The sequence below is a fragment of the Mugil cephalus genome, chromosome 9 (genome assembly GCF_022458985.1).
Source record: "Mugil cephalus isolate CIBA_MC_2020 chromosome 9, CIBA_Mcephalus_1.1, whole genome shotgun sequence".
In the NCBI taxonomy this organism is placed as follows: domain Eukaryota; kingdom Metazoa; phylum Chordata; class Actinopteri; order Mugiliformes; family Mugilidae; genus Mugil; species Mugil cephalus.
This window is the reverse complement of record NC_061778.1, coordinates 24,005,105-24,031,249: the sequence shown is the minus strand read 5'-3', so window position 1 is coordinate 24,031,249 and position 26,145 is coordinate 24,005,105. Positions and strand designations below refer to the sequence as shown.

Here is a 26,145-nt window from a genome sequence, read left to right as displayed (position 1 = left end):
GCACACCCAAGAAAACAAAAAGCTTGTTTAAATGTTGACACCAAAGCAAATAGACTCAGTCTACACTAGCGTGACCAGGAAGTGATGTAACCCTTCCGCTGTCTCTGTTGGGGCGGGAGTATCCAGCGTGTCGTGCGTGTGCGTGAGACTGTTAATGCGCGTCAAGATGGCAAAGTTGTCATGAGAGGCAAAGCAGCTCCTCAGCTCACATCCGCATGTGTTTGACAGCTTAGCACCTACAACCGTTCCAGTCATTTAAGGTCAGTACACAGACTGAGAGTGGCTGAGAATTTGAATGGTTGTTTGACAGTCACGTTCAAAGGTGGTAACGTCGTATTGCTAAAGTAGTTCGTCTACAATATGGTCAGAATGGCTATGCAGTGATAATCAGTGGCTAAGTTAAGTGGTAATTGTTTGAAATGCAACTTCTTTAGTCTTCAGTGCTTCAGAGACTAAAGCTGAGACTTATTGTGAACTATAGAGTAAAGTGAATCAGTAACAACATCATATCTTGTCAACATCCTGTCCCTGCAGAGGGACAGGCAGAGCAGTCTGGATCCACTGTGAAGCACAATGAGTCTGGCTCTTCACGATCTCCTGCTCTGCTGCAGAGGGCTGGAGAATGACAAAGCTACAGAGAGGAAGGTAAACACAGCTATGTGTTGGCTGGGAAATGGCACGCGCTGCTCCAGCCCTGCCCACTTGGAGCAATATAAATCCTGCAGCTTTATGCTTTGGTGTTTTTCTCTTTGTGTCACCAGAAAGAGTCTGAACGCTTCAGACGGCTCCTTCGATCACCAGAGGTCGTGCAGGAACTTGATCGCAACTCGGCATCTAAAGCTAAAGGCTCCAAGCAGCTCACATGGGATGCTGTTTTCAGGTAACATGCCTTTGAACACTTGCAGATTTGGGAAGGTGCAAGAAAGTTTATTTAAAGGTATCTACAACAGACTATGTCCTGGTTGTATGGGATTTTATGCACACTTTTTGGAGATCATTTATGAAAATTTGCATCATCCATAAAATAAGAACCTTATTGTGTTTGTCTTGTATTTGTCTTCTTCGCCTCAGGTAGAACTTGATAAACAAGCTAGTCTGTCTTCATACAATGTCCAGCAAATAGCTATAAACTGTGCCTGTGCATTTTAATATTATATTTTAATATTTTAGCTCAAGTTTGGTTATCTGCCATAGGAAACAAGCTTGTTTGTGAATATTCTCTGTTCTGTTCAGGTTCCTTCAGCGTTATGTCCAGAAGGAGACAGAAAGCATGCAATCAAGCAAAGCCAACGTCACAGCAACCACGCTGACCACGCGGCAGAAGAAAATGGCTGAAATGTGCAGCCTGATCAAATACTTCATTCGCTATGCAAACAAGCGTAAGTCTGTGAGAGATCTACTCCTCGATTAGAGTGCAGTACAGTTTTAGATTAACTGGTTAATGTCATACTATATCAAGGAATGTTTTTATTCATTCTTTCATTCATTCTCAAGTTTACCTGGCCTGCAGAAACTCCTCTCATTTTTGAACATATTATACAGCTTGAGTCAAACTGTCTTTTGCTGCAGGTGGGCCTCGTCTAAAGTGCAGTGAGCTGCTGAAGCATGTGATAGAGATCCTGCAGAATTCATACTGCTGTTCGGCCTATGGAGAAAACTACAGCAGCCTCCTTTTAAAGGACATCCTCTCTGTCCGCAAGTACTGGTGTGACATCACTCCACAGCAGTGGCATGGTCAGTGCACTATTTTCTAAATATGTGTGAAGTTTGTCATCTGTTGAGTATTTACATCGGTAAAGACTGATTGGAGTAATGATGGATTGATCTGCTGTCATGTTTCGACTCATAGATCTGCTGGACTTGTACTGCGGCTTGTTCAACACTTCTTCCAAATCCATCAACCGAGTTTTGGTGAGCAGAGTCGTCCACACGGTGGTGCAGGGCTGCTGTATGCAGACTGATGGATTCAACGATGCTCTGTTCAGCTTCTTTTCCAAAGCGCTGCTCAATGCCAGGTGGACACTTTTTGCAGCCCTCAACACTGCTTAGTCTCAAGTAATGTTGTGCTATTAGCTGTGGTAGTAAAATGGATCAATGTAAACATATCATGATCTTGTCAGGCAGGAGAAACACTTGACTGTTTTGGAGCACACGGTCTCAGCTCTGAACATCTTCTTGAGATCGGCGGCCATGAACTGTAGGATGAGGGTGTGTCGGCTGGGAGAGGAGCTTCTGCCTTCTCTACTGTACATCTGGGTGGACATGAGGCCCAGTGCTGCTCTCAAGGAGGAGATTGTGGAGTTCCTGAACTTGCAGATCTGTGTTCACCACCCCAAGGGAGCCAAGACACAGGACACAGGTTGAGTAATCTTCTTTTATTTAAATAAAAAATAACAAGACACAATGTTTCTTTCAAGCAGTGATGAAACCTTTGTCAATATGTGGTAGACGTGGCTTAACTTGATTTATAAAGATCAATTTGGACCACGAGCAAAGAAAGCTCAATTAAAACTCACTACTATTTTAGAAGTATTTTAGATGAAAATGCAATAAAGAGAAACATTTTAAAACTAAAGGTATGTCCTTAAACCAGTAAGTAACTAGGGGTCTTTTTCTTGTTGGTTTCAGGTGCACATGCTGAGGATTGGACTAGGTGGCGGAGTCTGCTGTACGACCTGTACAATGCCTTGGTCAGAGAGATCAGTCACATAGGCAGCAGAGGGAAGTACGTCACAGGGACCAGGCACATAGCTGTCAAAGACAATCTCATCGAGCTCACAGCTCATATCTGTCACCAGGTGAGAGGCACTGAGTATTATTTGGATGATATCACAACACATGTACTCACAAAGCATTTGCAACTTGGCTTTACTTAAAGACTTGGAAACTCATAAGAGGTAACTGTGTGGAAAAAAAACTATTCCATAGCTGTTCAGCGATGACAGTGACGCCCATGTCCTGGGGGTCACCCAGACTTCCATCAGAGCCACGCAGATGGGCAGCCCCACCCATGGGACAGCCAGCAAGCGACGCCGCATTGAATTGGGCTGGGAGGTCCTGCGAGACCATCTGCAGCCTCAGCATAATGACTTTGATATCATACCATGGTACGGAAATCACTACACAATTATTATTACTACGTCAGAGTAACTTAAAAATCGCCTTTACTTTTTTTAAATTTTGATCTCAGAAAGCATATAAAAGCTTGCTGGTGTTACATTAAGGTGTTTCCATTTTTAATGATCCGCTCTCAGGCTGCAGATCACCACAGTGCTCATTTTTAAGTTCCCGTCCATGGTGCCTGGCCAAGAGCTGGTCCAACTGCTGTCAGTGTTGCACCAGCTCCTGGCAGAGCAGCGGAGAGGAGAGAGGAGCCTGTATGTGCTGCGCTGCCTGAGGGAGGTGGCCCGTTGTCAGGCCCGCTACCCACAGAGAGCCCAAGTCCACCGGGCGGAGCTGAGCAGGCTCTGGGTTCGTGTTTGGGCTCTGTCAGTGCGAGGGGTCAGCTCAGCCCAAACAGAGTCCCCCAGCTTGGACCTGCTGGCCTCCATCGTCCACGGCGAGCTGATTAATATTGACAGAGAGTTTTGGAGGCTTTTCTCTGGACCTGGATGCAAGCCGTCCCAGTGAGTCTTTTGACACAGTTATGTTTTAAATGTAGTCAATCGAAAAGGATACTTTTATCCCTTTCTTCTTTGCCTTCACTGGTTTCTTTGCAAGTTATGTAAATTATTTTTCTGTACTGTACAGGAGTGCTGCACTCTGTTTAGCCCACTCCCTGCTCAAGTGTCCAGTCCCCAGAAGCCTCACGACACACTGGAGCTGGGACCACGTTGGAGCCTCAGAAGGATCTGCAACACCCAGTCTGAAGGAGACCCTTGTAGCTTGGCTGCTGATGAGCGATCAAAGTGATGAGATGGAGGATAGCTCCAGACCCCACCCCATCATTTGCAGGTTGGCACCGTGTTCTTTTTCACTGCACGTAGCAGTACTGTCTTATTTAGTCTTTAGGATCATAGTACGAACTGCTTTTATGATGGCTCAAGTTAAAGATATGTGTTGGTTATTGGATAGATTTCTGTAGCTGCATGTAATCTTTCTTTGTTCATCTGCTATATGTTTATGTTATCTGTGATTTTAAGATGAATGTTCACAATGTTCTTGTGTGCAGGGACTTGCCTAACAATCTGATAGCAAACATCTTGGTTTCACTGACCTTAAAAGACACAAGAGTTGGACTGAAGTTTCTGCTGGGTACTGAAGGAGCAGAAAGGTGAGTTGCTCTGGTCTCATAATTTATTCCCCTTTCACTCTGTTTTTGGATCATTATTATTAATATACAACCTACACCTCATGAAGTCTATCTGCCTTCTTTGCAATTACTAGTTCTGAGAGTGCCTTTGCTCAAGAACTAAAGTCATCGGATGCCAAAGACGACCTGGAACAGGTTGAGAGACTTTACCAGCAGTTCAGCTTCAACACGCTGCCTCCAGAGATCCGAGGGACCGAAGAGTCTGTGGAGACGGCCTCAGCAGACAGTCAGTTTGCAGCAGTCCCTGGTCTCAGAAACAAGCTGGAGCAGTCACTGCTTTGTGTGGCGGACAGTTTACTCAACAGCTACTCTCCTGATGTGAGTTGAGGTTAATGTGCGTGAGACTATCAGGCTCAGTTTTAACTGTAATGAAAGAGTCATTTATTCTGGTTCATCGTCCACAGTCTCAGTCCACCCCTCCAGAGTGTCTGGTGCGTTGTTTCAGTCTCCTGACTGGTGTTCTAGCGGGATACGTCTCCACCGGGTTTCTGACGAAAGAGGAGGCCTGCCGCTCACAGCTCTTCTCTAAAGCAAAGGTATACATTCAGATTCATCTGGTGGGCAGCTTCACTTATAACCTCTTAGTTTCCCCAATTTATGTTCCTTAAAGTCTAAAGAATTGAAATATGAAAACTGACTTTAAGTTTTTTACCAGGCGCTGGCTCAGGACTTCAGTGAGTTTGTTTCTAGTGTCAAATTGAAAATGACAGAAGAGGGATCCATGTCCACGCTGAGGTCTGTTATGAAGCTTTGCACGCAGTCCGCCAGCAGAAAAAACAAGGTGAGAAAAGCCTTGAAGCATGGTTTCATAAATGGACTCAGAATACAGACATAGACACTTGAGATTAAAATCTGTCTCCTCTCATCTACAGGATAATATTTGTCCCATTGCCTCTGGTTTATTTATAATGACTCTACCAGCCAGTCTTCTCAGTGAGCTGGCAGAAATCTGCAAGCTCTTGGTAAGGGTTGAATAACATTTGTGGTGCAAGGACAAAAATGTGACAATCGTAATTTCAAGAACTCACCCTTTCTCGTCTCCTCAGCTAAGCAGCGTTTCCAAGAGGGTGATGGCTGTGGATGAAGACGATCCTATGGACGATGACTTTGAAGTGACCAGAACTCATCAAGGGGATGACTTTGACCTGTTTGAAGATGGTGAAGAGTCCCACAGCGGCACGAGTGGGGCCCACAGACAGAATGGAGCCAACTCTGACACAACTTACAGACCAGGTAGGAAGAGGTTATTTCTTTACTGAATCTGCTGACTCATTGCTTGGAGGTATGATGTGCTGTGATAGTTCAGAACATTTAAGTTAATGTTTCTGGGTTCAATTTGTTCTTCTGTGGTGCTACTGCTTTAGAGAGTAACCACATTATCTTGGGATACATAGCATAAAAATGTCAGCAATCGTATGCATTCACAGTAAACATAGTAATTAAAATTACACAACCATCTGTTTCATTAGAAAATTGCACTGTCCAAAGTTCAAATAGGGCCTAATTTGTATTTCTCACAGTTGCAGGTCTAGACTAACGTTCAACTACACTCTGCAACTTTGATTTGTAACATATGAGGTTGAGCTTGAACACAGTATTTGATTCTTTAATACTATTAATAAACACTTTTGTACTGATCAGCCATAAAATTATGGCTGATGAAGTGAATAACACTGATTATCTCGTTGTCATGGCACTTGTCAATAAACATTTTGCCCCTAAAGTTGATGTCTTGTGCATCCTGTGGATGATTTAGTGGGGCGTTTACCTGGGAAAGTCATGGCACCAGCATGCACTATGGGAAGAAAGGAAGCCGGTGGAGGCAGTGGGATGATTTGGGCAATGTTTTTTCTGGGAAACCGTGGGTGCTGTCATCCATATGGAGGTTACTCCACTTACCACCAACCATAGCATTGTTGCAGACTATGTACACTGATCATGTAGGCTGTGGCCCCTTGCAGCAGAATAATGTGACCTGCAACAGCGCAACAATGGTTCAGTAATGGTTGGAGGACTGTTTTGACGGTGAAGTCAGGCACAAATTGAGTCGCTCATCACCTTATTCTGTCAGGTGCAAAAAGTCTGCTCGCTGATGATCATCTGGTGGGGCAGGACCTGGCTCTCCTCGCAGCCTTGGGGTTCCTGTGTGAGTGTGCCTCTGTGCAGCCCGTCCACGGTCTGCTTTTCGAACCACAGGAGGTGCGACGCAGACTGCTGCTGCTGGTGAAGCAGATCGACTTCAGCAAAGCCCTGCACCTCAACATGGTGAGTGTGTTTGGTTAAGGTACCCATACCTAAAACGAAGGCATCTGGACTTGTCCGTGGTCCCTTGAAAATATACTACCATTCACACAGAAGCCTTCTCTAATTCTAACGGACTGATCAGTCAATGTGTTGTGCACACTTGAAACTCTTATAGCTAAGAAATGGTAATGACCTAATACCAACCTAAATTAGAGGATGGTGGTCAACCATTTCATTCAACCTGGGTGGTATCTGTGCAGGGTCAGTTAGGACTGAAGAACCCACTTGGATGAATAATGAAACATCTTCAGTGAGCCACAAATAATTCCAGAAGCCTTTTAGCTTATTTTCAGGTACATCCATGACCTGCACGATAGAGAATCTTCTCAGACAAGTCAAGTGGTAATAAGGTTGTATCTGCTGATCACTAATACTTGTTTCTCCTGCAGTATCTTGTCCTATTAAAGAAGCTTCCAGCTGAAGACTCGCTCTCTCCAGAGGAATTTGATGGGCTGCTCGGCCCCCTGGCGTATGGAAACCCTTTTTCTTTCTCCTGCACAAATTCATTTTGTTGTTGTCAGACCAGATGTTAGTAACACTCATGTTCCTATCAGTCCAGCATATGTGATAGTTCAAGTGTCTTTGTTACTGTGCTCACAGGGACCTGTGTTCGTTGTACCGTCAGGACCAAGAGATCTGTGCTGCTGTGCTGCTGAGTTTGTTGCCCTCCATAAGGAGCCTGGGGAAAACACACCACATGCCTGAGGACATGAGACACGTTCAGGGATCCCTGCTACAAGTGGTGTCTGGCTTCTGGTTAGAGGCATATTTTTAAACCATGACCAGATAACTGCCTGGTCTTTAGAAAAAATAATGAACCATCTCCTTCCTCAGCCACAAGTATTAATCTTCTCGACCCCTGTGCTGTGTTTCAGTTTCCTGAGCCAAACAGGGAAATGCGTGGGGACAGTTCGAGCTGCTTTAGTGCAGTGTCTGGTTGCTTTGCTAGAGGTAAACTCTCATAGAGCTTGACTTGGAAACACCTTTGCTCAACACATTTTCTGTAAAACTGTACCAACATGACACCTGCTTTCACTGTGATATGTTTAACTGTGACTGTTGCCTGGAACACCAGATGTCAGTCTCACCGGGATATTTTCACACAGATTTATTCATGATTGCTAAAGCTGAATTTGTAGGATGAGAAACATCAGGTATCGCTTAAGGTTTGTCTTTTTAAATCTGCCAGGCTGACCCAGGTTGTAACTGGGCAATCCTGAATGTCAGAGATCAAGACAGACAGGAGGATCGTCCAGTGTCTTCTATCCTCCCGTCTCACCTCGCGGATGCCCACCACCAAGTCCGCATGCTGGTAGCTATGTCTGTAGAGAGGTATGCTTCATCTCATTATCAATAACAGCAGTTGAATGGGGAGATTATTGGATATTTGATCACTGTTCTGCTGTGGATCCAGGCTGTTTCTTGAGCTGAGACCGGAGCATCTGGAGAAGAGGAAGATGCTTCCACTAAAACACCAGCAGACGGCTTTTGAGAACATCTACCTGAAGGCTCAGGAGGGGATGAAGCTCCCAGTAAGATCACTGAGTGTTGCCAAAACACTTTGTTTTCTTTCTTTTAAACTTTGCCTTGTTAACGTTCCTTGTGGTTTCTCTGCTCATTTGTTTGTTCGTACACAGAGAAGCCTCTCTGCGGAGGACCAGCAGGACGAGATGTTCAACCGCAAAGCCACGCTGCTGAAGAGTTTGTCCGTCGTGATGTGTTGTAGCCCGGTGTGTGAAAAGCAGTCTCTGTTCGCCCTCTTCCAGTCCTACAAAGAAAACAATATAGAGGAGCAGCACATCAAGAAGGTATATTTTTTTCCACTGTGGAGATGAAATGTTGAACTAAATCATCTGATGATACTTCTACCATCAGCTCCTAAAAGGTGCAAAGAACTATTATTGCCCTTCTTTTCATTACAGATGTTGTGCAGCGTATCCAGGGTACTGGGTTACAGGAGCGTGAAGACATTTGTCAGCTCTCACCTGTACTACCTGGTAGCGGAGTGGCTCGCACAGAGACAGTCTGATGACCGCTACACTCTGGGATCCTTCCCTTACAGTCTCCTAGACCACGACACGGTCAAAGACTTCTACAAGTGAGGAAATAAAGCTGCCATTCGCATTCATGTGATGAAGCAATATTAGAGACAATGATTAATTTTCAACATCTTTACAGCTCCTCTTATCAGGTGCTGATCCCCCACCTGGTCTTCCTGGACGACTTTGAGCAGGTGAAGTCTATCGGGAGGTGTCTTGAGAAGGACTGGAGAGGCTTGCTGGCCGACTGTTTCCCCAAGATCATGGTCAGCATTCTGCCCTACTTTGCGCTGCCTGGCCAGGATTCACAGGTTGCACAGCAGAGAGAGAAGGCCCACCGAGTGTACGACCTGCTCAAAGACGCCAGCTGTCTGGGCAAGCAGGTAAATACCATCCTACGTCTACGGCACATCAAAGAAGAAGGAGGAAATAACTTTCGAAAAGCTGTGAAAAGAGATGCAATGACGTTACGTTTGCAGTTTGGAGGCAGGAAATGTTCAGAATATTTTTTTACTGGATCAGAGGCACAACTAACTATGCAGGGTATGACACAATTTAATGACAACTCTTTACATTTCAAAATGTGTCCTCAGCAAATTGACAGCCTGATCCACAGTAACCTGGCTGACATCGTAGTGGAGCTACTGATGACTCTGTATGAAGGAAGTGGAGCTGAAAGAGACAGAGGAGACCTGAAACGCTTCATTGGGTAATGATTACAACTGACCACGTTAGTTGACTTTATTTATTTGTTCTGTTTCTGTCCATTCATCTAAATATCTAATGTCTTTCTCAGTGAACTGGATCCTGTGCCAAATCCCCCATACTTCAGCTCATATGTCATCAGAGCTACACTGGACTACCTCAGCAAGTGCCACAGTGCCAACCATAAGTCCCTGGTAGCCATTCTGTCGAAGACGCCGGTAAGATCCATTCGCGTGTGTTATTTCCTAGTTATATGTTTTTGCCTTGACATTAATCACTACTGTTTGCTCTTTGTGATGTTTAATCTCTGCATTGTAGATTTCCATCCAGAGGATTCTGCTGGCGGTGTGTGAAAGAGCAGCAGAGACAACCAACAGCTATGAACGTCACCGCATCCTCCTCATGTACCATTTGTTCGTCAGCCTGCTGCTGCGGGAGGTGAAGGACGGCCTGGGGGGAGCCTGGGCCTTTGTCCTCAGAGACATCATCTACACGCTCATCCACCATATCAACAGCAGGTCGTTAACGCTCATTAATGACACGCGCATCGTTGGTACATAAGCCTTACATCTGTCCGTCAGTTTAACCAGTGTGATCTCCAACCACAGGCCGCTTCAGTGCGATGAGGTTTCGAACCGAAGCCTCTCTCTGTGCTGCGATCTGCTGACCTCTGTGTGTCAGGCAGCTCTTCAGTTCTGCGATGACGCTCTGGACTGCCACCTTCAGGTGATCGTCGGGACTCTAACTGCTCAAGTTACCAGCCGGCCCTCTATCTCACAGCAGGTGAGTCACAGATTAACACCTGGTATTAACATGAAAACCATGGAAAGCAGATATGGGCATCCGGGGCTTTGAGGACTCATTAGGCCTTTTAAGACCTTGCATTAAGATCTGATCTGGGCTGTCCAATCCCACGTCACCAGCTGTGATTGTTTCTGAACGAATGAGTCAAAGCTTTCCTGACACATGCAATCATTCTTATGTTATTTTCAATGGGGTCACTATTAGTCACAAGGTCAATGTTTTCTAAACATACACATTCCTAGAAGTGTCCACTTGTGATCACTTCACTCAAGATGACTCATAATGCTGACTCATAACACTGTTTGCATGAGTAAACAGTGTTTAACAGTGTTACAAAGACATATAAACAAATATTCCTCAGAACTGCAGCTAGAGGCCGCTAAAGTACAATTATATGTAAACTGCAAGTCTATACTGGCTTCATGAGTAAACAGTTAATTAATGTGTGATCATTTTAGAGACCTTTTACAAAATCAGTCACTTCAAAGCCTCTGTGATGCAGCTAGCTGAGTGCTCTTTATTTCCTCATATGAATAAATGTTCATTATTTTCATAGGTACCTGTTTCCAGACAAAACAGAGCGAGGGAAGATCCTCCCTGTCAACAAGCTCAGTCTGCTCTCATTGATAGGCTCCAAAGAATGTCTTGTCCCAGAGAACAGGATGAGTCATCAACATCTTTAAAGCGAGTGATAAACTCCACTATCAAGAATACCTACTTACCTACTATACTTAAAAAAATACTTTTTTATACTGAAGGGACATATAGAGGACAATACATAAAAACACTTAAACACTTATTTTCCTGTGTACTTTTAATCACAAAATATTACAACTGGCAATAGATTTATTAGACAATTGCTAATTGTCTAATAAATCTAGTTTGATCAGGATTCACCAAATCACGTGCTGATTTGTGTCTTAACAAACTTTGTATCTTTGACTGAGGAAAAACTACAGTCTCTTTTTGGGACACGTGAGCCCCACGTTTTGATTTTGAGCTCTCCTTTTTTTCCCCTCCAAGGTGCTCAGCCTGCTGCAGTTCCTTGTGATAGAAAATCAGCAGAAGTTAAAAGGAGCCATCAGCAAGTTGGAGCCTTTTCCTGATATCGCTGAGTTCAGAGAGCTGCGCTCTGTGCAGCACAAACTCAAATACAACACCGGCACCTTCACGCTGAGACAGGTAACAACAACAGACACACGAAAACACAACATCGTCACTTTGGTCTCGTTCCTGTCAAGACGTGTTTATGACCCACACTTGATGTAACTGCTCCAGTGTATGAACGGAAATGTTCAAAATAGTCCCACTCACACTTCTTTAGTAGTGGTCTCACCTGTAGTTTTGATGTCATCTTTTGTCCAACATACTGCATTTATAATGATCATAAAAAAAGATAGGAGCTGCTCTGACTCCTCAGTGAACTGAGAGCTGGTCAAAAATCTCATGTTCCCTCCTTGATGTTTTTTTTTTTTTACAGGAGATAACTCACTTCCTGTCAGTGACGTCCTGTGACTCCTTACCTCTGACCAGACTGGAAGGATTGAAGGAGCTGACCAGACAGCTGCATGACAACAAGGCGCAAATCCGAGAGTTGCTCAAAGAGTGCCATGGTATAAAAAACAAAACAGTATCAAGTGGCCAGGTCTAATGTGTAATGAACTTTTATTGAAGTGCTTTGTCTTGTCTCATGTTTTTTCTTAGCTGATCCCTCTGACAGTGTACTGGTGAAGCTGGTCCTCAGTCTGCTGCAGCTCTGTAAGCTAGCAGTCAACCAACCTGGAGGAGCCGGCATTCTAGGTATAAATTCATAAATGCCCTTCAGAATCAGTGTGCTGTGTTCTTGGTCGCATGTGGATATGATGGATGTGGATTTTGAAGGATCTTCTTTCTAAAAACTCATTTCACTGCAGAAGCAGCAGGCAGCTGTCTGGGAGAACTAGGCCCTGTAGACTTGTCCACCATCGCCCTGCTCCACGGTAGAGACCCCCTCTATGAGAAAGCTGTGTCTCTCTTCACCTCCTCCGAGTCTCAGCGCCTTTACATCATCCTCAACTGCATGAACGATGCGCTCACTCAGCAGCGGTACGGAGAAGCCTAAAGCTCTAGATTAGCGCTCGTATGTGGGGGGTGGGTTTCGTTGACGTTAACCGTGATGTGATTGTCTGCCAGCATCGAGGTGAGACGGGCGGCAGCTCAGTGTGTGAGGAACATCCTCGCAACTCAGTCTGGAGTCGACTTCTGGGATCAACACAAAGACAACAAAGACCCAATGCTGGCTTACCTCAATCCCTTCAGAACGTCCAGGAACAAGGTGGGTCACGTGCACAGGCGTGTTCCTGTCTTGAATGTATCTCTCTGCTTTTAATAGAGTATGTGTGTTTGCTTGTTTTCACTGCCGTTTGTCCCTGATCAGGTGGTTAGTGTGAGTGCTGAGGAGAGCACAGAGGCCAGGAGGAAGCTGGAGAGCCAGGAGTTTTGGGTTCCCCAGGCGGGCGGCCACAAGGCCTGGCTGAAGGCTCTGTGCACAGCTCTGCTGGACAGCGGAGGGGTCAGGAGTGAGGCTCTGCTGCTGTCGCGGCCACTGTGTCTGGTGAGAACATGGAGGAAACCTTAGAAACTCTTAACCATTCATGACCAATACCTCCAGAAATAATATTATAGGAGAAGCAGGAGATAGGCAGAATAGAGAGATTAGTTATGAGTTATTTTCCAGACGTTATCACACATTCATTAGTCACTGAATAGTGTCTACTTCTTCTAGTCAGCGTCTTTCTCACATTTTTTTGTCTTTGTTTTGCCACTTATTTTGTCTCAACCACTTTCAGTTTGAATCCAACCTCTAATACAGAGATAAAGATATAACCGCTCCTAATTCCCATCATCCATCTCCAGGTGTGGGTGGACTGCTGTCAGACGTTGCTGCCTCTCATCATTCACTCCATCCTTCTGGATGACTCTGACGGTTCGTGGAGGGAGTTGCTCTCCTCCCACATCCAGGACTTCTTCAGCTTTTGCTCCAGAAGTGCTCAGGCCGCCAGTCGGTCTGCCACGCCTCTCAACTCTGACTCTGGTAAGTTTAGACCTGACTAGAGGTTGGTAACTCTGTGTAACTAACAATGCAGTCACATACAGTCCTTATGTGATTTTTTTGCCTTTTGTGATAAAAATGTATTTGATTTATTTGTTCTTTGCAGAGTCTGACTCTGTCAGTCAGGGCTTGTATGATAAAACCTCTCTGCGCTCGATGCTTGCTGTTATTGATTATCTGAGACATCAACAGAGACCTCTGGAAGCTGAAAGGTTCGTAATATTATAGAAATCAAGTAATGTTCAACAACTTCATTGTTTAGTTGGAGCTGCACTAACATAGACTAATATATAATACACTGATCAGACATAATATTATGACCACTGACAGGAGAAGTAGATAACATTGGCCATCTTGTGATGATAAAATGTTCTGCTGGGAAACTTTTGGACCTGGCATTCATTAATTCATGTGGATATTACTTAGACATGTAGCACCCACCTAGACCAGACAAGCCACCCCCACCCCATAGTAATGACACTGGCACACACACAAAAACAGTTTAGGAACAACTCAAAAAATATGAAGAATAGCAAGGACAAGGGAGACCTACACAATAATAGGGTAATGTGTACAGTGTGATATAAACTTATAATATTAACTCCTTGTTCCAGTAACTCCTGTGGGACAGTGTGCGACTCAAACTTCTGGCTGGAGCTGAACTACCTGGAGGTGGCTAAAGCTGCTCAGTCCTGCTCGGCTCATTTCACGGCTCTGCTGTACACTGAGATCTATGTTGATAAGATTAAAGCAAACATGGAGGAAAGTCGCAGGTATGTGGAAAGGATTTTAAAATTTTAGTTAATTATATGTCATATTAAAAAATGTCAAGTGGCTGTCCTAAAGATTTTCTTTTAAATGCATCTCTGTTAATTCAATGTTTGCGGCCAAATGAGGTATCACAATGGTGTAATAGTGAAACTATATGGAAGTCCTTACATTTATAGCATTATAAACTGAATGTTCGTGGTGAAAGTCCTGTGCAAAACTATAAGCCACATACAGCTAGCAAGAAATGATCAGTCACCAGCAGCTCTCTTCCTGCCAGACAGGGTAAACTAAGCTCTTAAACATCCAACTCAATGTCAATGAAGTTAAGAAGCTGCAGTTAGCAGCTACGTCCTTAGGTGTCACCAAAGAGCACAAAACCAAGATCTCTGAGACTGCCACTTTAATGTGACAATTTTTTCACCTTTTATTCAACTTCTTATGTTTTGAACCAATTTTTTGACCAAATGTGCAGAACTAAGTCCAGAGCAACACGCAAAATCAATTTTGAAGACAACAGCCAGACCATCACCATCTCCAGCCTGACTGAGAAGAGTATGGAAGACACCAGTATCAGTCTGCAGGTCGGTTCTTCATGTCCGTTTTATACACTGACTGTATGAAGCAGTTTAGAATTCACACTTGGTTGCTGTTGTTCCATGAAAAATGGCACCAGTGTATAAAGACTACATGTAGAAAACATTAATTACAAGCAAAACTTTAACATGCATTCTCCTGTAAATTATGCAAAATAATATGTAGCGCGTATTGGTCTTTGCAGGACCTGCTGATTGAGGTGTATCGGAGCATCGGAGAGCCTGACAGCTTGTATGGCTGTGGAGGAGAGACCATGACGTCTCCCCTGACAAGGTAGAAAACGTCGACACTGAGCGAGCTCTCACATCTCTCACATGATCACAACTAAAAGCATTGTTTTGTTTTTACATTCATTTTTAGGATTCGGACTTATGAACATGAGGCTATGTGGGGGAAGGCCCTGACTTCATACGACCTTCACTCTACTTTGCCTGAAGTCACTCGACAAGTGGGAATTGTAGAGGTAAGATGGTGAAGGGCTCACAAGATTATAGAAATGCCTTTGTCTCAATACAAAGTAAATACTGTTAATATTTTTAAATATCTACAAATGAATCTTTTCTTTCTCACAAATGTGCCGACAGGGTCTGCAGAACTTTGGCCTGAGCCGCATCCTCGCCACCTACATGAGGGGTCTGGAGAGTGAAGGGGTGGAGTGGGGGGCCGAGCTGCGGGAGCTCCGCTTCCAGGCGGCCTGGAGGAACACACAGTGGGACTGTGAGCTGTCAGAGAAGTGAGTTGAAGAAGGCATCCGCTACACAATACGCAATATTATCAGAGTAAATCTAATTCCAAAGTCATTCCTGACTGCTTTTTTTCCCTTTCTTTTGTCTTCATCTGTATTTTGCTGAATCAGAAGCGAGAAATCCACTCCTGGCTTCCACGAATCAGTGTTTTGTTCCCTGCAAGCTCTCAGGGACAAAGAGTTCTCCATATTTGATGAGACTCTCAAACTGGCAAGGTACGGTGGACACGCAACAAAATTTCAGCTTTTACTTCCGGGATAATGATATTTCTAGTTTACCAAAAGCATTCACACGCCTGTGTGCTTTCTGCAGGGGTGCTGAGGTGGAGGAACTGTGCAGAGGCAGTTTGGAGGCAGTGTCCTCCCTGTACCCGGCGCTCAGGAACCTGCAGAGCATCAGGGAGCTGGAGAGCGTCAAACAGCTCTTCTCCAGGTGACAACAGCAGCAACGCACTGTGGCAACCTTAGGATTTACTTCATGAGTCCAGATCACAGCAATGACGCTCTTGTGCTTTTTTTTTTTACATCAGGCCTTTCTCAGATGTGACTCTGAGAGAAGTTTGCAGCCAGTGGCGGCAGCACTCCCAGCTGCTGGTCGACAGCGACTTTTCCTTGGTGGAGCCCGTTCTGGCCGTCCGCTCCGTGGCCCAGCAAACCCTGTTGTCTAGAGTGGGAGATGTCGACGGCGCCCAGTACCTCAGCTCTGTGCTCACTGACCACCTCATGGAGCTCTGCCGTTTGGCCCGCAGGGCTGGAAACACACAGGTAGCCTACGCGGCTTTTCTTTTCCCAGTTAGCATGGCGAGAGGGTCGCCTGCATTGTACTCACAGTGTTGTTATGGCCGTCCAGCTGGCAGAGCGTGCAGTCCACCAGATGAAGCAGCATGGCGGCGCCGGGACCTGGGTGTCGTCCCCCGTGTCGTCATGGCAGCTGGAGGAGGCGCAGGTGTTCTGGGCGAAGGGAGAGCAGGGTCTGGCTCTGGGCCTGCTGAGACAGATGATACACAGCCTGGAGGAAAAGGTCAAACACACACGCTCAAACTGTTATAATGCTCTGCAATTAGATTTCTTTTTCAACTGTAACAAGGGAAATCTAAAAGGTCAAGATGCTTTATTAAACTGCTCTCCGTGTTTTGCTGTGCGTCGACCAGGTGGATTTAAATCCTGCTGTAGCGCCGGTCTACACCCAGTGCCTCAGGCTGTGTGGAAACTGGCTGGCTGAGACCTGCCTGGAAAGTCCTGGCGTCATACTGGAAAAGTTCCTGGAGAGGGTAAGAGGAAGTGTGTGGTGTTCTGCTAATCTGGTTTAGGCCAGTTTAACAAACAAAGGGTAGTCCTTGTGGTAGGACTGGATGTCAGCTCAGGAAAACTAGTTGATGTAACCACTTCCAATCAGAATGTCCCAATCAAGGCATTGATAAAATGATCGGATCGGATTGAGCCTGTAACCAGGCCCGACATTTTGCATTTATTTTCGGCTGCTGCAAAAGAAAAGGAAATGTTAACGATTAAACCTTGGCAGAGTTTACAAAGCTAGAGATTACTGTTGTATAGTTTTATAGTGCAGAGTTGTTATTTAGTATATGTTAAAGCCTCAGTCTTAAAGCTAGTCTTAACACCGCGGTTTATAAAGAGTTGAATTTGTTAGTTTATTTTTTTTTTAATTGTTAAAACCATCCAGCTCTCAGTGTTTGTTGTTCTTGGTGATAAGAGTCAATATAATTTTAGCTTCTTTTCTGTTTTTTCTTGTTCAATGAGGAAGTATCAGTTCTTATGTATAAAGTAAAAAGAGGGGAATTCTTAGAAATAGTCTTGAACCTGGTATTTTTTTCTTATTGAACTGCATAGCTATTGTAGTGTCAAGTATTTAAAGTGCTCCAGATTAATCCTGAAGTCTATTGAACTTAACACAGTTACACAGGGCACAAATGATTTTGGAGAATGCAAGTAAGATAAGAAAAGCTTTTATGGATCAAATGGGGAGGACCTTTCCTTTATTTAAGCTCTGATCAGGACTTGGATCAGCCAATACTCAATATCAAATGATCAAGATCGGATCAGGGGCAAAATAAATGAGTCTGGGACATCCCTATTTTTCATATAAAAGTTCCCCAAAACCTCATAAATGTCATAAACTTGCTCCAGCAGAAACCCATTCTCCACCAGGATCTTTTTTCATAAGTGATCTAAACGTCTGTCGCTTTCCCCACGGTCTCCGAGAGTCTAATATATGTTACTCTCCAACACCCAGAAGCGCACACATGCAGCAGGCGTCCCTCAGAGACGTGAATGAGTTATTACCCATCAGCCGGGCGGCATCCAGCCACCCGCGCTCACGCACATGAATAATTTATTTATGTCCAGATAAATTAGGGGTAGGCGAAGATATAAATATGAAAACTTGTGCAACTTTACAGTTTATGTCCTCTGGCTGTGGCAGATTCATATGGACAAAATTAAATAATTCATACGCCTGTGTGCCTGCGTGTGTTTATATGTCACCGCGCAGCTCGCAGGACAGGTCACACTGTTCTGAAGAACATCGCTGCTGTTTTACATTTTCACACTGACACTTTTTATTTTATACTTATTTGATACAATCAGCATTTTTTTTTCTTGTGCTAATGGATTTCTAAGACAAATAAGCAGTGTCTGTTGTGCTGTCACCTCAGGCTGTGGAGGTGATAGAGGAGGAGTCGGTTGTTCAGGACTCCGGGCTGCAGAGCCAGCGGACCGAGGCCTTCTTGTCTCTGGCTCGTTTCTCGGACGCTCAGTACCAGAGCATCGACAAGTACATGAACTCGTCCGAGTTCGAGAACAAGCAGGCGCTGCTGGAGAAGGCCAAAGAGGAGGTGGACCTGATGAGGGAGCGCAAAGTGACCACCAACAGGTTGTCCTCCACAAAATTGTTGTAATTAAACAGCATTGAGACAAAGCTGTGACTTTTCTTTTTGCCCCTCCTCTTTCTTCCGATGATGTTGCAGGTACACGATAAAGGTGCAGAGAGAGCTGGAGCTGGATGAAAAGGCCCTGTCCAACCTACAGACAGACAGACAGCGCTTCCTGTGTAAGGCGGTGGAGAATTACATCCAGTGTCTGGAGCAAGGAGAGGAGCACGACACCTGGGTGTTCCGCCTGGCTTCGCTCTGGCTGGAGAACGCTCACATTAAGGTCGTAAATGACATGATGAAGGTTCGTAAAGCGCCTAAAGGGATTATAATGAGATTTTATTTTTTTAGGGCCGATACCGTTGGCCAGTGGCCGATACATGCTGCGGATTTTTCTGAGCCAATATTTGGAACTGATACTGCTTTTTTTTTCCTGTGATGTTACAATCGGCCGGCCAATATTTCAGTCAATCTCTGCTTAAAACAAAGTAGTAGTTCACCTGTTTTCAATTTTCTCACCTGCTTTACTTTCCAGAAAGGGGTGAAGAAGATCCCTTCCTACAAGTTTCTGCCTCTCATGTATCAGCTGGCTGCTCGCATGGGAACCAAGATGGCTGCCGGCGCGGCTGAGGACACGGGATTCCACGATGTCCTCATCGACGTAAAACCTTCTATTTGTTTAACATATTAAAAGCAGTGTTTTTCAAGTTGCTCGACGTGGCCATGTACTGCAAGCTACTGCTTCAGTAGTTCTCTCTTCTCGTAGCTGATCTGCAGAGCCTCCCTGGAGCACCCTCACCACACGCTCTTCATCATCTTCGCCCTCGTGAATGCCAACGAAGACGAGAACTTCTGCAAGTCCCGGCTGTCCAAGAGCGCTCCGCGGCAGCCCTCACAGTTTGACCTGGTGGGACATTCAAAAACTCACTGGCATCATCTATATATATAGATATATCCAAGTAAATCCAAGTGTAAGACTGACTGATTATTACAAAATACCACATTCTACTATTCTAAATGAAAGAAAGACAATATTTCGCAATCAGAGAATCAAATTTTATTTATCTCCAAGGGGCAATTAGGATGAATATATTGTAGTTCTGTTAAATCCAGATTCCTCTGATCTTCTTACTAACAGTGTCATAGTTTCATTTACTGAATGCACAGCTCCCCCTCTGGACAGAAGTGAAAATACAAAGTGTGTTTGTAAAAGCAATGTCATTACTAGACTGTATAATATAAGGGAAACATTACAGATGTTGCTGTTATAGTCTGTGACAACTTCTTTTATTTATTTTTAAATAAAAACATGGAAGATGCCGTTCAAACTGCATCCTGCATGAAATCGTGCCTCTCATAATATCGTCAGTACCTTGTAGTTATAGTTTCATGCTGTGACAGTTCATTTTGAAGTAGTAAATAAAGGTACTCTCCTTCTTAAACAGCTACCAGTACATGAGTTCAGTGTAGAGCTCCTTGAACTCTCATTTACTCACCAAGTTCTTCCTCGTGCAGGAGCGTTCGTCTGTGGCTCGGAAGATCATCAGCGCGATCAAAAAGAAGAGGGGCGAGATGATCCGAGGGATCGAGCGTCTCTGCAATGCCTACATCACTCTGGCTTACATGGATGCCAGCAGGCACAAGACCGAGAAGAGTGAGTAGATGGAGCATCCAGAGCTGATGCACAGGAAACGCATTAGATGACCAGTGAAGGATTCAAGGAGTTCTGTAGTTGGAATGTCAAGAAATTCCCACAGTTATTCTCCAGCTTCAGACCTTTGGTTTACACTGAACAGTTTCAGCAAAAAAAAAATGTGGAAACTACTGAGGCATTTATTAGTGTGAAAGTTGGTAAAAGAGTCCTGCGGGTCTGGGGTAGTGATGGGGAGTTCAGCTCCTTTATGAGAGCGGGCTCTTTTGACACGGCTCTCAAAGAAGAGCCAACTATTTTGGCTCTCAAACGGCTCTTTATTTAGTGTCGTTTATAGTCTAAGCAAATACAGATATTTGAGCTTCTGCTTTTATGAGAAGCCTTATCATTGTCTCACTTTGTGCAGTTATTCTGTTCCAAAACTATTCTTTATTTAGTTTATTTCAATAAAACTTTAATAGTGCGAACAAATGAGCACTGCAATCAAATCCACACAAGCAAAAACTGAACCAAACTCACTGAACAAGCAGTATAAATATCCTTGTGCAGGCTTGTGGTGGAACCTGTTCTTAATGTTCTTACGTCTGTCCGCCTCTCTGCTTTCACAATATGGTTTGATCCTCACATGGATCAAAACAAACTTCTGGACTGACGTATACACGGTGGTGTTATAAAGTACAACCCTTGTTTCATTTTAGAGGCTATTCCCATCCCTGCGGATCAGCCCATCATGCAAATCAAAGACCTCGATGAGGTTGTCATCCCCACAATGGAGATCAAGGTAAAAAAAAAGAGTTTTGCTCAGTAAATCAATCATTTTGTTACAGGTACAATTCAGATCTTTCTACACAGTATTTAAGTATTTAAGGAGAGTAATGTTAACATGTTTTTTGGGTGTTTATACACAGGTTGATCCGTCTGGTTGCTATGACAACCTGGTGACGGTTAGATCCTTCCTGCCCCACTATCACCTGGCCGGAGGAGTCAACCTGCCCAAGATCATTGACTGCGTCGGCTCTGACGGCAAGAGCAGGAGACAGCTGGTCAAAGTATGTGTGCGTGCGTTCAGAAGGTGTTAGAGGCAAGCCTTTGATGCCAGAGGTCTCCACTAAACAAAGCCGCCCGCTTTGAAGCCAAAGCTGCGTGTGCCATGTGTAAAGAAACTCACGTCCAACCTCAGTTCTTTTCCGTTTGTGTTTGGCTGTTTGCTAATAATTAATCCTGTTTTTGTACCAGGACAAACACTCTTTCACACCTTCATAATGAAAACATTCTCCAGGAGGCAGGGTGTATGTGTGTGTGTGCGTGCATGTGTGTCTGAGAGCGTGTTTGTGTTTGCCCAAACATTCAACAGACACTTAAAAGCTAATAATTTACTGACCCAGATAGTCACGGTGAAACAACATTTCTTTCTGTCCTCAATAAATTCTGTATTGTTTAAATTTAGCAATAACAGACACACAGTGGAGAGGACACACAACAATCTTAATAGTAATCTGCTCTGTAGTTGCTCAAATGTGCAAAATTTAGCAATATAAACAAAACTGTTTAGATTGATTGGTAAAGAACCTTTTAATATTAAATCATTATAGGTTTAATAAAATTTAGGCTCGCCTCCAGGGAGAGTTAGAGATATATATAAAAATATCCTACTCTCGATAATAGTTTTCTCAAGATATGTTTTTTTATTATAACTCCCTTTTAAACTGAGGCTCAGACTTGGATTACTGCATGTGCATAAGACATGCTGAGAAAATCATCAGATGTCCTTCTCTGGAGGACATTGCCAGCTCCAGATGTCTCAGCAGAGCAAGGAACATTTTGAAGGATTTATTAATTATTATGTGCAATAACTTGTATCTTAAGTCTTTCATTCATTCATTCATTCATTCATCCAATCATCCATCCACTGACGTCTGCCCCCTCTGTGTGAAAAGGGCCAGGACGACCTGCGGCAGGATGCGGTGATGCAGCAGGTCTTCAGCATGTGCTCCATGCTGCTGCAGCGCAACGCAGACACCCGGAAGAGGAAGCTCAACATCAGACGATACAAGGTTGCCTTTGCTTTTCATGTAAAGGGAATCATAAATCGGGAGCGTGTTGCTGTGTTGTGTTCTTCTTTTGATCTTCTCATTCATTCTCTTATTTTCTCATAATAATTATTTTAAAGCGTCAGAGCAGGTACGCTGTGCTCACCTGTCATGATTATTCCAGGTGGTGCCGTTCTCTCAGCGTAGCGGCGTGTTGGAGTGGTGCTCCGGCACGGTGCCCATCGGGGAGTTTCTAGTGGAGCCCAATAAAGGAGCCCACAAACGCTTCCGACCTGCAGACTGGACCAACCTGGCCTGCCGCAAGAAAATGATGGTAGGTGACAGATAAACACACTTCCATCATGAGCTCATATGTTTTAAACCTCATTCTTTGTATTTGAATCAACTTGTTCTTGGATTAGAGTCACAAAGAGCTCAAAGGTGCACTCTTGGTCCTAAAAGTAGTAAGACCCGTTCATGTTTGCTTTGCTGTTCATACAGGAGGCTCAGAGACTCGCATTCGACGAGAAGCTCCAGGCCTACGTCGAGGTGTGCAAGAAATTTCGGCCGGTCTTTAGGTATTTCTGCATGGAGCGGTTCCTGGATCCCGCAGTGTGGATGGAGAAACGGCTGGCTTACACCCGCAGCGTGGCCACTTCCTCTATAGGTACATAGTCTTACCACTACAACACTCAGGTTATGTTCTACAAATACAACATGTCACGTAGAAACTGGATTAAATTATAAAACGGTGATAATGAGACACAACAAGTTATCAGTCATCCACCTCAGGAGTTTCTTTCCTGTTTTGTGCTAGTTGGCTACATTGTAGGTCTGGGAGACAGACACATCCAGAACATCCTGATTGACGAACAGACTGCGGAGCTGGTGCACATCGATTTAGGTATGTTTCATCCCAAACTCCAAAAAGCTCCCTCTGCCGTTGAATGAATGCACGAGATTTCTTACACATTTGTGAAACTTTTATCGGAACTGACCTTTTCATTCACTAGCCTTGTCTCTTCTTCACCCGCTCGCCGTTCAGGTGTGGCATTTGAGCAGGGGAAGATCCTCCCCACGCCTGAGACGGTGCCCTTCAGACTGTCCAGAGACATTGTGGACGGGATGGGAATCACTGGAGTGGAGGGAGTTTTCAGGAGGTGAGGAGAGGAGGTCACGATTGTGCTTTGCTGGCGTTGTCTTATTCTTTTCTAATAATGTAGAGTATTTATGAGCCGACAGCAATGAGGAATCACGATACTGTAAATGACCTGAATGTTTTCTCTGGTCAGGTGTTGTGAGAAGACAATGGAGGTGATGAGGAGCTCTCAAGAAGCCCTCTTGACTATTGTTGAGGTACAAAAAAAGTTTGTTTTCACACACAGAGCACAGCCCAAAAGGCTCCCTAGCTGCTCATAAATATTTGCTGAGCCTATTATTAAGCAGTGCTTTTGTTCTGTTTTGTGCTGAAAAGGTGTTGCTGTATGATCCTTTGTTTGACTGGACCATGAACCCTCTGAAGGCCTTCTACCTGCAGCATGACGAGCAGCAGGAGCTCAACGCCACACTGAGCTCCACTATGGGGGGAGTTGACATGGACAACCAGCGTAAATCCAGGTGATCATTTAGACGGGTCAGGAACGAACCTTTGGAAGAATATTGTCTGCCGTCACGACTTGAAGAAGTGATCTATATTTTGGAACAAGCTGGGAAGTCTTTCTCACTATAAGCACATGTTAGATTATAATTTATTTATATTCTTTTTTTCATTTATTTCTGACGGAAGTTTGTTATTTTCTACACGTACAAATCTCAGATTCTAACAGAAAACCTGAAAACACCTACTCACCCTACGAACCGCTGTGCTGTTTAAAGCCAGGCAGAAAAATGTCTGGTAATAAAGAATAAAAACACGACTTAACTCCACGCGGTTCCTTACATATAAACATGATCACATCAGTAATGATCCACATGCTGATAATCTTTTCATAACAGAATCACACTCACAAAAAAATCATTTCATTTGTTCATTCTTAAGCATTTATGCTTTCATTACTGGTAGTGGTTGTGTGTGTGTGTGTGTTTTATTTTTATTTATTTTATTTTTTTTAGAATCAATGAGTCGAAATGCCCTTTTAATGTAACCAAGGATTGATTATGGGCCTGATTTAATAAAGGTTTGCGCGTGCAAAAAATATAAGCAAACATCACTGCACACACAAACTGATAGCGAAGCTGATAGTGTGCACAGTCCATTCAGCTTGTTTGGCTTAATGAATATGCAGATACGGGAGTTTCAGACAGAACGAGCGAAATATTTGGTGGAATAGATTGCTTGGCACACGCTGTGTGATGACTGTTTTTCGTACCTATATTTAGCTCGTTTGAGAGCCAAGTCTTAACTGGCACAGCGGTGTGCGTAAGTGGCTACCAACAGTGCCACTTTGGAGCCACCTGTTTTATTTGCTGGGGTTTTATTGTGAGCCATTTTTATGTCTTGCCATCTTTTCTTAATTTCATCCAGTGTTCTTCTTGTTTTCCCCACAGCACTGACCTTGTCAAAGATAGCCTCCTGTTTCTCCTGGTTATGTTAATATTTCTATGCTGTAACTCCAAAATATGTTTGTCTTTTGCACTAACACCTCCAATTTCATGCTATGCTATCTTAGTAGATCACCCGCAATGCGCAAACCAACAACACGCGAAATCTGTAAGTTTGCAGGCGCAATTTAAGGCCCCTTATTTGGGATCTTGGTAAATCAGCCTATGTGTTCACACTACAAAAAGAATGTGGTCAGATGTGTCTCCAACATATCCTGTGTGTGTTCTCCCCTGTACTTTAATCTTGCCACTTGTGTTTGGATTGCCCAGGACAGATGCAAGCTCTGAACGGGGCTTTTTTCCCTCTCGTCTACCTTCACTGGCTAACCGTTACCTCTGTTAAAACTCTTCTTCGACCCCTCAGTGACAGTCAGACCTTCAACAAGGTGGCGGAGCGGGTGCTGCTGCGACTGCAGGAGAAGCTGAAGGGCGTGGAGGAGGGCACGGTGCTCAGCGTTGGGGGGCAGGTCAATCTGCTCATCCAGCAGGCCATGGACCCCAAAAACCTCAGCAGACTCTTCCCAGGGTGGCAGGCCTGGGTGTAGGCCTGGGTGTAGGCCCAGGTGTAGGCCTTGGTGTAGACCTTGGAGAAGGTACACAAGGACGGGTTCCATTCCTGCTCTCCTGTCAACAGACATTCCTTTCTATATTCATCAGAAGAGATTGGACAGATCAAAATCTCCTTTTAAATAGTTTTTAAACTCTTAAGACTTTTGGAGTCAGATTTACAGATTACTTGATCACAGTCCTAAATCACGGTTTACCTTGCTGTGGGCTAGTTGAAGGATGCACTTGGGCACGGTTCAGTTGGACTCTGGTACAACACACATTCTTACCAGTGTCCAAACATGGAACTGGACCAATAATAAAACACAGAGTAAACAGACATTTACTCCGTTTGGGCTATGCAAAAAAAAAAAAAAAAAAAAAGATACAGAAACGTAAACATCCATAGGCCCAGAACAGTTAATGGGGTCTGAGGGAACAAACGTACTCGGGTATGTACGTTCTTGGCTCCTGAGTTCCTAATCAGTCTCTGCTGGAAACTACAATCAGCAGTAATTAGAAAAAAAATAATGAATAAGCAGTTCAATATAAATAATATAATATAAAAGCCAATCAACTTTGTCCCTGTGAGCAGTCTGGTCTGAGGACTGAAATATGTTTTTATACTTTATACAAAGAAGAATGTGAATGTTTTTCAGATGTTCGCTGGGGAATGAATGAATTATTGCCATTGAATGTCCAAAGCTCTTTACCTTGATGAATGGTTGATGAAGGCCTGATAGGTTTTGCCTTTAAATCACTTTGAAATGTCATTTCTTTCTTTCTCTTCTGCCGTTTCTCTTCTTTTATCGCTTTGACGACTGAATACAGCATCGTTCTACAGTGAACTTTGTAATATGTGTACAGTTTGTACTGTTCCAAGCTGCTTTGTGATTCAAGTGCTGCTTTTTAAAAATGATCACTGTATCATTTAACTAATAAAAATAAAAGGTTTTTTTGTTATCACTTTGCTTTCACTGACTACTAATCCATCACAAACGTGTTCACAGATAAAGACCACTCTCTGTTTCTTCTTGTCACTCATTGACTGAAGCGTGATGTGT

General features: G+C 44.0%; 1 protein-coding gene across 3 annotated transcripts; it reads left to right on the top strand.

Moving 5' to 3' along the window:
- Positions 1–121: 121 nt before the first annotated feature.
- On the top strand, positions 122–26,047 carry atm (ATM serine/threonine kinase). 3 transcript variants are annotated; one of them, XM_047593785.1, is made up of 63 exons: positions 122–260; positions 543–645; positions 762–880; positions 1,234–1,379; positions 1,570–1,734; positions 1,850–2,015; positions 2,121–2,359; positions 2,629–2,798; positions 2,929–3,107; positions 3,255–3,626; positions 3,751–3,954; positions 4,172–4,273; positions 4,387–4,630; positions 4,717–4,848; positions 4,968–5,093; positions 5,185–5,274; positions 5,359–5,545; positions 6,384–6,577; positions 7,006–7,085; positions 7,217–7,372; positions 7,492–7,567; positions 7,806–7,948; positions 8,031–8,148; positions 8,254–8,424; positions 8,539–8,714; positions 8,795–9,038; positions 9,249–9,364; positions 9,452–9,578; positions 9,679–9,878; positions 9,969–10,143; positions 11,188–11,346; positions 11,645–11,777; positions 11,869–11,964; positions 12,078–12,249; positions 12,337–12,478; positions 12,581–12,757; positions 13,060–13,237; positions 13,362–13,467; positions 13,870–14,028; positions 14,499–14,607; positions 14,805–14,893; positions 14,981–15,083; positions 15,205–15,353; positions 15,477–15,581; positions 15,679–15,798; positions 15,896–16,130; positions 16,216–16,386; positions 16,517–16,636; positions 18,038–18,255; positions 18,350–18,557; positions 18,789–18,914; positions 19,020–19,160; positions 19,769–19,907; positions 20,603–20,685; positions 20,813–20,953; positions 21,842–21,958; positions 22,119–22,268; positions 22,436–22,601; positions 22,752–22,838; positions 22,980–23,094; positions 23,227–23,290; positions 23,409–23,551; positions 24,900–26,047. In XM_047593785.1, the coding sequence occupies exons 2-63, from the start codon at positions 574–576 to the stop codon at positions 25,078–25,080; spliced, it is 9,291 nt and encodes a 3,096-aa protein (XP_047449741.1). In that variant the 5' UTR covers positions 122–260; positions 543–573; the 3' UTR covers positions 25,081–26,047. The 3 variants fall into 3 exon arrangements, with proteins under 3 accessions (XP_047449741.1, XP_047449740.1, XP_047449742.1); XM_047593784.1 differs by having other exon boundaries at positions 535–645; XM_047593786.1 differs by lacking the exons at positions 23,227–23,290; positions 23,409–23,551; positions 24,900–26,047 and having other exon boundaries at positions 535–645; positions 22,980–23,098.
- The last annotated feature ends 98 nt before the right edge of the window (positions 26,048–26,145 follow it).

Bases quoted from the DNA above. Each gene is read 5' to 3' on its own strand.
- atm (XM_047593785.1), top strand. From the start codon at position 574: ATGAGTCTGGCTCTTCACGATCTCCTGCTCTGCTGCAGAGGGCTGGAG. The intron at 4,631-4,716 runs GTGAGTTGAGGT...CATCGTCCACAG, and splicing joins TCAACAGCTACTCTCCTGAT to TCTCAGTCCACCCCTCCAGA. The intron at 9,365-9,451 runs GTAATGATTACA...TGTCTTTCTCAG, and splicing joins GACCTGAAACGCTTCATTGG to TGAACTGGATCCTGTGCCAA.